This window comes from Canis lupus, chromosome 9 (genome assembly GCF_048164855.1).
Source record: "Canis lupus baileyi chromosome 9, mCanLup2.hap1, whole genome shotgun sequence".
NCBI classification, from domain to species: Eukaryota; Metazoa; Chordata; class Mammalia; order Carnivora; family Canidae; genus Canis; species Canis lupus.
Window position 1 is genome coordinate 63,654,285 of NC_132846.1, and position 12,100 is coordinate 63,666,384.

General features: G+C 54.0%; 1 protein-coding gene across 5 annotated transcripts in view; it reads right to left on the reverse strand.

Moving 5' to 3' along the window:
• CCDC88C (coiled-coil domain containing 88C) overlaps positions 1-12,100 on the reverse strand; it is a 121,073-nt gene that overhangs the window by 68,864 nt on the left and 40,109 nt on the right. For all 5 annotated transcript variants that reach the window (XM_072839714.1, XM_072839710.1, XM_072839711.1 and 2 more), the window contains one exon: positions 631-700. In XM_072839714.1, coding sequence (XP_072695815.1) covers positions 631-700 — 70 coding nt within the window. The remainder of the gene's footprint in view (positions 1-630; positions 701-12,100) is intronic.

The following is a 12,100-nucleotide window of genomic DNA, read 5'->3' on the forward strand; positions in this document are numbered from 1 at the left end:
GCATACACATATGGCATCCCCCTCCTTAATCCACCCAGCAGGTGAGCTGGCAGGTAGGCATTAAGCTCTGATTTTCTGGAAGGTGCCCAGAAGGACATTTCTTTCAGTCTTTTCAAAGTCACACCGAGTGTGCAAGCCTAGGACTTGGAAGCCTTGCCCATCCGGGCTCCAGAGACCAGGAGAAGGCATAGAAACAGATCCAGGACGAGACATGGGGAAGAGATGGAGCACCGGGTGAATAAATGTGTAGCAGGATCCTCACAGAAGGGACAGGACTTCCCTCGGAAGAGTCTCACTTTCTTGCCAACAGGAACCACGTCCCACGGGGGTGTGGATTCAATGTTTACGAAGGAAAGACCCCGGAGCAAGTCCACCATACGACCGCCTCAGGCTCCTAAGCCAAAGGAGGCAGCAGCCAGGCCTGGCCTGCACTTGTATGCGGTGGCGGGGGAGGGGGGCTCTCTCCCGACTTTGCACCTCAGCGTGATAAACCACCCTTCAAGAATCTCACCCCAACAAGCCCGTGTTTTCACCGCACGGGCTCTGTGCTGGCGGCCAGAGCTGTGTGTCCAGCAGCTGCTCAGAGGCGCCGGCACTGCCCAGGCACGACAGGGGGCAGCTTCTACTCACCAGACAGTGGGTCTCTGCCAATCATCAAAACATTGGGCAAATTCATTACGATCAGCTGCTGGAGAACTTCCTACAGAAACAAAGGGGAAAAGGTACAGTTAAGAACAGGAAACAAAATGACAGGACAACTAAGAAAATTAGTTTATCAAGTCACTCGATGAACACATGGCCACTCAATGGTTACGTATGAAGATCCTATATAATAGAAAGGAATATTTAGGATACAAATACACATGAAAAGTCCAAGTTGATTATACTTCTGCCTCAATCACTAACAAGTGTAAATCACACCAGCCTCTGTACGGAGACCCTGGGGAAAAATGAGGATCTACTGCAAGCCAAGGCTAGAGGATTAGGGGTAAGGTTCTTTTTAAGAGACGTCTTTATTTTCATCATATGGTTTGCTGGTGCAGTTAAAAAAAAAAAAAAAAAAAAACTACAGAATAAAGATGAGAGAGATGCTACTGAGTCTTTGTAACCTGATGCTTCAGGATCCTGGCATTCAGCAGGTCTCAGATACGGAGCTGCAGAGGAGGAGCCTTCTCTCCTTTACAGCAGTGGCTCCCTAGGAGAGGGGATAAATCAAAGCTAATCCGCACCCGTGGGGGGAGGGGGCTGCGCGGAAATGAGCCGCCTTCTGGCCCTCACACCAAGGAGCTTTGAGAGAAGGCCCAGGCACCAGCCATCAGTCATGCCCCCGTGTCTGGGGCCTTTAACAAGCTTCCCCCCCCCCCGCACCCCCACCGCCCCGAGTGTGGGGGCTCCCAGGCGCCCACCCACCACTCCCGTTGCCCAGCACGCTTCTCAGGACCAGTCTGTTTTCTGCGCCCAGATGTGCCCTGTTATTCACAAACCAGAAGGTGTAAAAGTCTCATCTTACGGAAGACAAGGAAGGGGGCAGGTTTTCCTAAGTATTCTTGGTCTTACAAAAGTGGTCACTATAGAAGTTCTTCACCAACAAAGCTCCTCCTACATCTTTTTTTTTTTTTTTTAAAGATTGAGAGAGCGCACACGTGTGTGCACGTGAGCAGGACAGAGGAGCAAAGGGAGCAGACTCCTTGCTGAATGAGCCTGATGCGGGGCTGGATCCCAGGACCCTGAGACCATGACCTGAGCCACAGTCAGACACTTAACTGAGTCACCCAGGGGACCCTTCCTTACTCTTTTTTAAAAATTATTATTTTTTAAATATTTTATTTATTCATGAGACACACACACACACAGAGGCAGAGACACAGGCAGAGGGAGAAGCAGGCTCCCTGCAGGGAGCCCAATGCAGGACTTGATCCCAGGACCCTGGATGAGGCCCTGAGCCAAAGGCAGATGCTTAACCACTGAGCCACCCAGGCGTCTCTTTTACTCTTTTTATAAATGTTCCCAGTGAGACAGCTTTTTCCCAGCACAACATAAATATGAAGATCTCTGTATTCCATATCCTGCTAACCAGTGCTGATGAAGGGGACAATCAAACCATCCTCCAACCCCACAGGGCCCAGCTGAACAGCCCAGAGCAAAGTCCAAATCATCACATCAGACTGGCAGCCTTGGCAAGCATGCCTGGAGAGGCCAACCACCTTCAAAAAAATAATAATAATAAAATACATAAAATGATTTTAGTCCCCTCCTCAGTGTCTTTCTATGGCTCCTGTCCACCCCAGAAGGTGGAGGGGAGCGGATGCGGCCCCACACTCACTGGACTGTCTCCCCTCAATGCTGGCACATGTTTTTATTATCTGGGGTCACGGGTCACCACAACATTGAAGCTCAAGTTTTCTCAAACGCATCTTTGTCAGCGAATACCTGCGCTGGACAGAAGTGTGAGCCGCAGAGCAGCGTCAACCCTCCTTCAGGGCCTGAAAGAAGTCAGCACACAGACAACACAGTCTGTCACCTGCATGCTCCTGCCCAAGGAGTCCATGGTCCCACCCTGTGGCAAAAATACCCGTAAAGAGTAAAATCAGCAAAATCCACTTTCCAGCTGGCTCATCTGGCAAAAGGAAGGACTCCAGAGGAGCCCCATCCATCACGCAGTCCCTTCCCTGCCTCGACACTAAACTCGTGTGCTCAGCCTGGCTTCTGGGAGATTCCTGGTTATCATTGTCTAACGGGTTCCAGTCCCTTCTGAAGTCTTAGCTGGTTTCCCTCTGCCACCGTCTAGGCGCCTGGAGCACCAGCCCCATTATCAGGGTGCCTACAGTGTCTAGAAAGGAGACAGAATGTGGAATCATCCCCATGAGCTCTGCTGTCATACAAGGTGGTATTTTTATGTTTATGATTATCTCAGCAAAAGACCAGCTGGAATCACTGCTAGCAAATATTGCTAGAAAACCCACGTATTCTCCTCCCCAAACAGGATGTTTTACCCTAATCAGTACTTTTAATGTTCCCCCCCACAAGAAATATGTCACCTGTGTAATCAAGAAGTAATATTTTAGGAACAGACGATTTTTTAAAAAATGTGTTCCTTTCCAAAACATACTGTGGGCCTCCTAAGATCTAATCCTGTGGCCCAACGCGCTCCTGAGACATAAGCCATCTCCCTAAAGGACCACCAACTGCATTTCTAGCAAAAGCAGGCTCCGGGTATAAGCCGTGAGGACAGGGCTGTCCAGCAGAAAGACAATGAGAGACACATACTAATTTTCAGCATTCTAGCGGCCACCCTAAAAAGGCAAGAAAAAAAGGTGTGTGTGTGTGAAAATATTCGAATACATTAAGCCAACACACCCAAAATATTATCACTTTGCCAAATAATTAACATAAAATCACGAATGCGATATTTTACATTTTCTTCTATACTAAGTAAGATCTCTGGAATCCAGCAAGGAGACATTGACAGGCACAAGCCATCTCAATGCAGATGCTGAATCTCCACTGGGAACACCAGATCTGAAAAAAGTAGCTTCACACACACCCAAGTCGTCCCACACACACTTAGAAGTTCTCTAATGACCGAACCAAGTTATCAGTTTTTAAATTTCATTAAAATTTTACTTCCTCAGCCCCACTAGGCACATGTGGAGGCTCCAAGAGCCACCTGTGACTAGCAGCTGTCACACCCCCATCACAACAGTCACCCCCCAACGCCAATGACCAGGGCACTCGGCAGCGGCAGGCAGTCCCCAAGGACAGAAGAGAGAATACATCCCCTCGTCCCCCCCCCCTCGGGGTGGCAGGGCCTCCAAGGCGACAGGCCAGGCCCTCCATCTAGTGGGGACGTGAGGTGGTTGCTGACAAGGAGACCCTCCCGCCTGGGACACAGAACAGAAGGCCACTGTGCTGGCTGCAGCTGACGCTGGGCGGCTCAGCGGGCACCTGGTCACACCCTGGCCAGCAGCACGGTGGGGGCGGGGGGCGGGGCGGGCAGAGCCAGGATGGACAACACAAGCCCGGTGCTGTGTTCTGCGCAGCCCTCAAATTCACCAGCAAGCCCCCCTGGAGCCACCCAGGCCTTTGCTAAAAAAGCACAAGCAAAGGCCATGGTCACACCCTGAGGCAAGGACAAGGGACAAGTGCACCCACGAGCTTCCGTGCCACCCATCTTCCTGTGGCCTGATGGGCAGGAGGGCAGAGTCAGACTCAGGGTGCAGACTTCCCCAGAGATGCCCAGCCTTCTGCAGAACCTGTGGGGGGGAGGGGCGACAGAGTAAGGTTAAATAAGAGATCCAGGGTGGATTCTGTACCTCTTCCCTTCTCTTCCCCCTCTCCCCTCCGAGTCCATTATAGGGTCCCAATAGGCAATGCTGGGGAAACCCCAGATGTTCCTTTTCGATGCACTAACTGCATTCCGGGATCCATTCCCACTAACTGCTGTCAACAAACTGAAAGGAAAGTTCGAAGAATGAGAGAGAAGGAGGGTGGGGTCTATGGGTTCTCCACAACAGAGGCTACAGAGTGCTTTGTAATGTAAAGAGGGCAGAGAGCCTACCTGACACCAGCAGGGCTGCAAATTCAGAAGCTAAGATCTTATCAGAAGTCCTAGGTTCCTCCCAGGGCCACGTGGGCCCTTCTGCTGGGGGAGGGATGGGACCTGCCAGGACACTCTCCAGGGAGTGTCTGTCACCTGGGGGGGAGGGGCGGGGTTGCCGGAGTTGTCACCCCAGCTTGGGGGGAGGGGTATGGCAGAGCCTACACCTGTGTTTGCACATGGTGTCAACAGGCCTGGGCACTTGCCCTGGGACTCTAAGCTTCCTGACATCAGCAGCACCCTAAGGGAGACACAGGGCCCACAGCATGGCTCCAGAGGTCACGGGTGGGGAGAAGTCCTGAGAACACAACCAGCAAGCTGAGTAGAAGGAAAACGCTCCCTTCTGGTTAGAATCTTTTCCTGAAAATACAGATGTATTCGGTGGGGAAAAACATAGACCACAGGAGGGAGAGCCCCGCTGCAGGCCCCACAGGTGATGGGGCGATGCCAATGACACCAAGGGCAACAGAAGCTGCTGCTGAGCAGATCCCAGAGGTACCTGGTTATGTGCAAACACCACACTTGATCACGACTAAGTGGGTGGCCACAGTGGACCACCCTGCAGCACACAGGACCAGCACCCAGGGGCATGGCCTCTGCACCCATGACACCACACACTCCTCCTGCTGGTCTCTGAACCCATGGGGGGCCCCGGGCTGCAATTCGGGCCAGTGCCACAAGGTCACACTGCGACCTTGCCATCCCTCCTGTCAGCAGCCCTCCTCCGTCCTCCCTCCAACCCCAACTCCTCTCAGGGAACCTTTAAAGTTCCCTAAATGTCTGCATTTGGCAGGTATCAGCCAGGTTTCAGGATGAAAAGGTGTGGAAGACTCTTGTCACTGCCCTGTGGACAGGGCTGCCAGCTAGAGGTGGGGTGGGGGATCGGAGGCTTGAGCTGGTGCAGCAGTGCCTGGGAAGGACGCAGATGGACCCTCGCTGGGGCCTGGGGCCTCAGTCCACCTGGCCTGCCCTGGGGCCTGATGTGACCCCCGAGCTCCGGGGGCTTGGAAGTGAGGCTCAGTTTTGCCTTCTGTCCGGTCACGCCTTTGGTGAGGTGGGCCCTCCAATTCCATTTTGGCCAGTCCCCATTCAGGACTTATATAGGGTGCGCCCACCTGACCATGGCAGCTGAATGTCCTGGAAGACCCAAAATGAGCCCATGCTTTCTCCCAGGACCTCCCCTCTTGGTTTAGGAATGAGGGGGGACTCAGCTCAGGCCCCTTAAAGCCCTACACTTACCTCTGGGAATAAGTGCACATACCCCAAACTCTCAGTAAACCTAAAACAACCCCCCCCAAAACCTCAAAATACAAATAAAAGTACAACAGGGTATGTGACAGAGGGGGAGCACCTCAACACTGTGGCTACAAACAGACCAGGGGGATGGTTGGGTCCGGAGAGATCTGGTGCTTATCCTGGTTGGACCACAAAAGGTGCTTTGGAGGAGGATACACAATCATATGCACGGCCCCTGAGGATGTATTAGAAGAGGAAAAGAACCTTCAAGGAACATATACCAAAACAACAGCGCATTCTTCACTAGAGACACCAGATGAGAGCAAACCTCCCTCCCCTCCCCCGCCACCCTTTCTAAGGGTCTGTAACCCGCTCCTACCCCCTGGGATGATGGTATTTCAACCCCGTGCCATGCCAGCCACTGAGCTGTGAAATGACAGGTTCACGAAAATTATCTTTTCCTATGAGACAATTCCCCACATATCCAGGAGGAAAATCAAGTGCATTACCATTCTTTTAAAGCCCTGCCTCCCCCGCACCGCCCCCCCCCCCAATCAAACAGCACTCTGGCATCTCCCACCAGGAAATGCAAAGCCCCCCTCAGCTGGGAGGAGCAAATGCCAGCTAGGAAGGGGAGGGCAGGGCTGACTCACAGCATGGCCAAGCCCTGGGGATGGAGGGGGAGGCCCCTGTGGGGAGTGGTGGGCTCCAGAGGTCCTGGAAATCTAGGCTTAGGGGGCCCCAGCAAAGTTCTACCCATGGGCTGGGGCATGTAGAGGCCTCACTGAAGGGGCTCACAGTCCTGCCAGAGCCCATCCAGACCTCTGTGCCCCATCAAACAGAAAGGTCGTTTTCTCCCATGGTGGAAGAAATGCAAGGTCTCGGAGAAGTTTCAGGGTAGAAACGTGCGCGTGCGCATGTACACCGGGATTGTTGGATTAAGAACACAGATTTCAGGACACCTGGGTGGCTCAGGGGTTGAGTTTCTGCCTTCGGCCCAGGGCGTGATCCTGGGGGCCCAGGATCGAGTCCTGCATCAGCTCCCTGCACAGAGCCTGCTTCTCCCTCTGCCTGTGTCTCTGCCTCTCTCTCATGAGTAAATAAATAAAATCTTAAAAAGAGAGCGAGAACATAGGTTTCATGAAGACCCTGAATTATTTTTCTCCCTTCAAATGAAACTGAATTTTATGGCTTCATATTGTTCCCGGAAGACCAGATACATACATGCTGCCTTTAAAGGTCAAGTTTTCAGGCCCACAAGTGACCCTCCGTAGGAGTTTGAATAGGAGCTGATGACTGAGTAAATGAGGGGAAATCCCAGAAAAGGTAACACAACCACACAGAAGAGGCATCCTGGAGGTTACCAAGGAGATCACAATAGGCTGAGCAGCAAATGTGCCTTCCGCACAGCCAGAGAAACAGATAGCATCGACTTGGATCAGCCTCATCCCAGACTCCACACCGAGAATAGGAATAATGCACGGTATCGGCTTTGAGTGCACACCTAGCCCTCTCTAGGCCAGCAGTTCAGATATTCAGAAGACACCGTGAGTACGCGCTGGGAGCTGAGGACTGTCAGCCTGAATGGAAAGGCAGGGAAGTAGAAACCCCAGCCCAGAAGGGCAGGGGTCAGAGTAGCATAGCCAAACTCTGCCCAGGCAAGTCGGGAAGGCTTCCCAGAGGAGGTGGCTTCTGAGCTGGGCTATGCACAAGGCTTAAGAGTCCCAAGACAGACAAAGCCCAGGATGGGGTCAGTGCTAACTGTGGCCCTAAGTCAAGCCTTGGGTTCAGCTGTACTATGACGCCCTGCCGTTTCCACAGGGGCACGTTTTCTCCCCCACATCCCTCACCTCCACTATTGCCCCTCACAACCCTCTTCATCCTCCAAAGCTCACAGAAAACATCACCTCCTCCACACAGCTACCTCTGATGCCCTTGGCCACATCCGAGCTTCTTTCCTCTGAATTCTTCATGCCTTCTCCGCTCACATCTGCGGCCCTTCCACAAGTTGCCTGGTCAACTCAACTCCCCTCTCAGAAGTGGGGAAAAGCTATTTCCAGGGAGAGCTGATAAAATTAGACTCATCCAAAAATATTCCCCAAAAGTTATATTAAGATTTTTTTAAAAGGGGCGCCTGAGTGGCTCTGTTAGTTGTCTCTTTTTTTTCCCCTACATTTTTAAAAATTTAAATTCAATTTGCCAACATACAGTATAACACCCAGTGCTCATCCCATCAAATGTCTCTGGATCTCAGCTCAGATCTTAATCTCAGGGTCGTTTAAGCCCCACACCCAGCAGGAGTTGGTCTCCACACCCAGCCTGAAGCCAGCTTAAACACACACACACACACACACACACACACACACACACACACATACACACACACATACACAAAACTCTTTTTTTTTTTTTTTGGAAGAGGTGTCCTGTCTGTCATGCTAGCAGGGGAATGAAGCCCTGAAGACCATCTGCTTTGCTCCCCCACCAGGATGGACGTAACTCAACGATCTTTGCCAGGAATCCTGCAGATGTTAACAAAAGTTTAAGCGTTTCAGGATAACTGTGTGATGCTGGTAGGGATACGCCACACTCTCCAATTGTTAATGCCCAAATAGGATTGTTCTATGAGCAAACCAAGCAAAACAAGGTTAATTTAGAATTCATATGTTACAGAGGTGACTCAGACAGGAAAGGTATCCCTTGAACTCCCATGTTCCCAGGGCCTACTCTAGCACCTTCTAAGGGGCGTCTGAACCCCACAGCAAGAACACTGCCTGGGGGCGCATGGCACCAGCTAGGGATCACGCAGGCGAGATGCCACTGGGATCCCACAAGGCTGAGAGCCCACAGAGACAGAGACTGTGTCTCTGCCTCTCTGTGTCTCTCATGAATATATAAATAAGATCTTTATTAAAAAAAAAAAAAAAAACTGCCTGAAAGCCTGGCCTGGCCAAACACATACCTAACCACAGAGAGGGTCCCATCTCTTCCCTGCTCCCAACAGTCACGTGAAGTGGTCAGGAGAAGAATCACTAGAATGTCTGGTCTGGGGAAGCCACAGCACGGTGTTGGTAGGGGGTCCAGGTGGGGTCCAGAGCAAGGGCAAGGAACAGCAGTCTGGGTGGCGAGCTCTCCCTGGCACCACGCCCGCTCCCTGGTGGCCGCTGCCCCAAACTGGAGCTCTCCCCACGGGGGATGCTGGCCTCACACCTTCTGCCGTGGTTCGCAGTACTGACAGCCTGCTGCCCTCACCCTGACCACTCACGCCTTCCACCATCACCCCATCTGAGGTCAACAGGGACCGGACTCCCAGACACGCGCCACAGCCCACGCTCTGGGCTATCACCGCTGAGAGCACGAGTTGCTAACATAGCTGCTGGGTGGAGACCTAAGCCTGATGATTTACCCTCAGCCGCCTGTTCAAAGCCGGGCCCGTGGGGCACGAGCTTGCGGTTCCATCTGGACGCGGGGCTGTGGCTCCTGCTGCACCCCCCGATGGGGGCGGGGGCCCTGGCAAAACGAGTGGGTAATGAAGTGCTTTTATGTTAAGAGGCTGTCATGTAAAGCTGCTGATAGATTCAATCCATCTGTTCTGAGTCCTTTCAATTAATCCTGGGGTCCCTAGGGCCTGAAACCAGTTCGCACTCACACGAGCCCGAGGGCTGGGGCCGCCCTAACTAGGCCACGCCACATCTCAGGAACCAGCGCTACCCACCCGGGCCACCCGCGACAAATCTTCCTGCCCCCGAGCATTTTGGTGGCGGCCTGTCCTCATGGCTCTGTTCACAGAAACAAACTAAGACCAATTTTGGTTCACAGAAAAACAAAATATTTCCTTTGGGCTGATGGGGGGGGGGGGGGTGGAGACCCAGAGAGAGGAGCCCCTGGACACTCAATCACTGCTGTGTGGGCAAACCTACTTGCCATGTGACCTGAGGGCAAGCCACAGTCCCGCTCTGAGCCACACCCTCACCTCTAACAGGACTAGGACCATCTCTAAGGGATATTTGGCCCCTTCACAAGTTGGGGGAGGGGACCCAGGAAAGCAGACTGCGGGCGGGCACCGAGGGGCACAGCCCAGCTTCTCAAAGTTGCTGACTCAGGGCTGCCAACGTTGAAAATAGGCAAGTGCCCACAGGTCGCAGAACAACCCAGGGGAACCCCAACAGGGGCGGGTCTGGAGGATGCTCATGTGGCCCCACTAATGCCTGTCCCCTGCCCTTGAGGGCTGGTATGATGCTGAGGGTTGCTCTGTGGGAGGAGCTGTCTTATCTGATGCTGGGAAGTACCTATCCTGAGCCCCTGGACAAAAAAAAAAAAAAAAAAAAACCAAAAAGGTGGTGGGGTGGCCCCGGAAGCACGAGCAGGGCACTCGACTCAGCTCCTCTGAAAAGAATCTCTGCCCATAAATGGTGTTTTGGGAACCACTTCACATGGTAAGTACAAGGTTGTCGGTGGCAGCCAAAGCTAGGCTCCAGGGAGGAGCTCCTGCCTTGATGCCATCAGCAACCGTGGGGGCAGGGGGCCCGGATGGCCTGCCAGATGGATGGACACACAGCCTTGCTGATGGATCCCGGGCACAGCAGGGCATTAGGGAGACTAGCTTCTAAACTGGAAAGAGCCATCCGGGTTACATACAGGACAGGGAAACTGGGGCCCAGAAAGGCAATCACAGGCCCACAGCATCACATTGGGGTCTAGAAACCCAAGTCTCCTCTGACTCAGCCTTAGGGCTCTTTCTCCTACAGCAAGGAGCCCACTTCCATTCCTCCCTGTCAATGGGGGGCCTCCTACCCTCAGGACCCTGCTCCAGGAGGCTGCAGGGGAGGAAGGAGTGGGCCTGTGCTCACACACAATGCCCGGAGTGGCTCGGGTGGCCCTGTCCTCTCCTCCTGGTCAAGACAGCAGCACCAGTGCTTGCAGTGGACACAAGGAACCCCACTCCTCGGCAGGAAGGGATCTTATAGCCACTGGACAGTCCCCTTCCACAAGCTTCTTGGCAAAGTCAACGTTTCTGCGGACAGGCAGGCAAGCACGGGCATGGGGCTCCAGCCTGTACCACGCGCTGGCCAGAATGCAGCAGGCGGACGTGCACGTCCCCCAGGGGACCCCCCAGGCTACCCCCTGCACCCCCATCAGATGTGGGCCCCAGGCTGATTCCCTGGGCACACCCACAGAGCCGAGTGCAGGCAGCTTGCTGGGCAGGATGAACACAGGGTCTACACATCCACTGTGCCCCACTCTGTTCCACCCCATCCCACAGCCCAGGCAGAGAGGACGTGAGACACCTGAACTGAGCAATGCCAGAAGAGGCTAATCCAGAAAGGCTCCCAGGAAGAGGTGGCGCTGAGCTACCCAGGACAAGGAAGAGCAGGTGCCATCCAGGCACATGTGCACACACAGGGGCCACACTGGTGGTGGGGGGAAGGGGGAGGCAACAAAGCCAAAGGAAGAAGCAGAAAGCACCCCCCCACCTCGTGTGTCCCAATGTGGGGCCCCAGTGTCACTGCCCCCAGGGTGGAGCACCAGAACCCGCTCAGGGCGCCAAGGCCCTGCCTGCGCTCTGTGCAACTGTGGTGGCAGCAGCAGCTCCCAAGTCCCCAAACCCAGTCCCCCAGCAGCCTCTTGCTGCTGGGCCTCAGCTGCAGCCCCACCAGGGGATCAGCAGGCAGGTGGGCATCACCCTGACCTGTAGGAGAGGAGTATGGAGCAGGCATGGAGGGTGCTCCAGACACTGAGGGAGAACACATGGCTGCTCCTGGGTCAGCGGTCCCGGCCCAGCCCTGCTCTCCCCCTATAGGGGTCCCGGCCCAGCCCCGCTCTCCTCCTTCCAGGTCCTGGCCTAGCCCAGCTCTCGGAGGCACAAACACAGGCGGCCCGCAGACACTGGCAGCAAGCCTGTCATAGAAGCTACCTGGGTGTGGGGGTTTGCCCTGCAGGCCCTCAGGAATGGGGTCATCCTCCATACCCCCGTTCACCCCACATCCCTTTGCCTTCTCCATGGGCTCTGGCTCAGAACCAGGCAGGAGGGAGGACCAAAAGAGAACATCTGATCGTCCTTTCCTTGTTCTCCTTTCTCTCTTCCTTCATGTCTCTGGAGGAAAAGCACACTCCACGGCCTGTAGGGCAAAGGATGGCCAAGGTCAACCCCAAGGGCTGGCGGGTGCTGTGCTGAGAACTCTAAGGACACACATGGCTGGGGTTGGGGGTACATGGTGGATTAGCGATGCCTGCCTCGGGCGAGGAGAACAGAGAATGGCAAAGGCC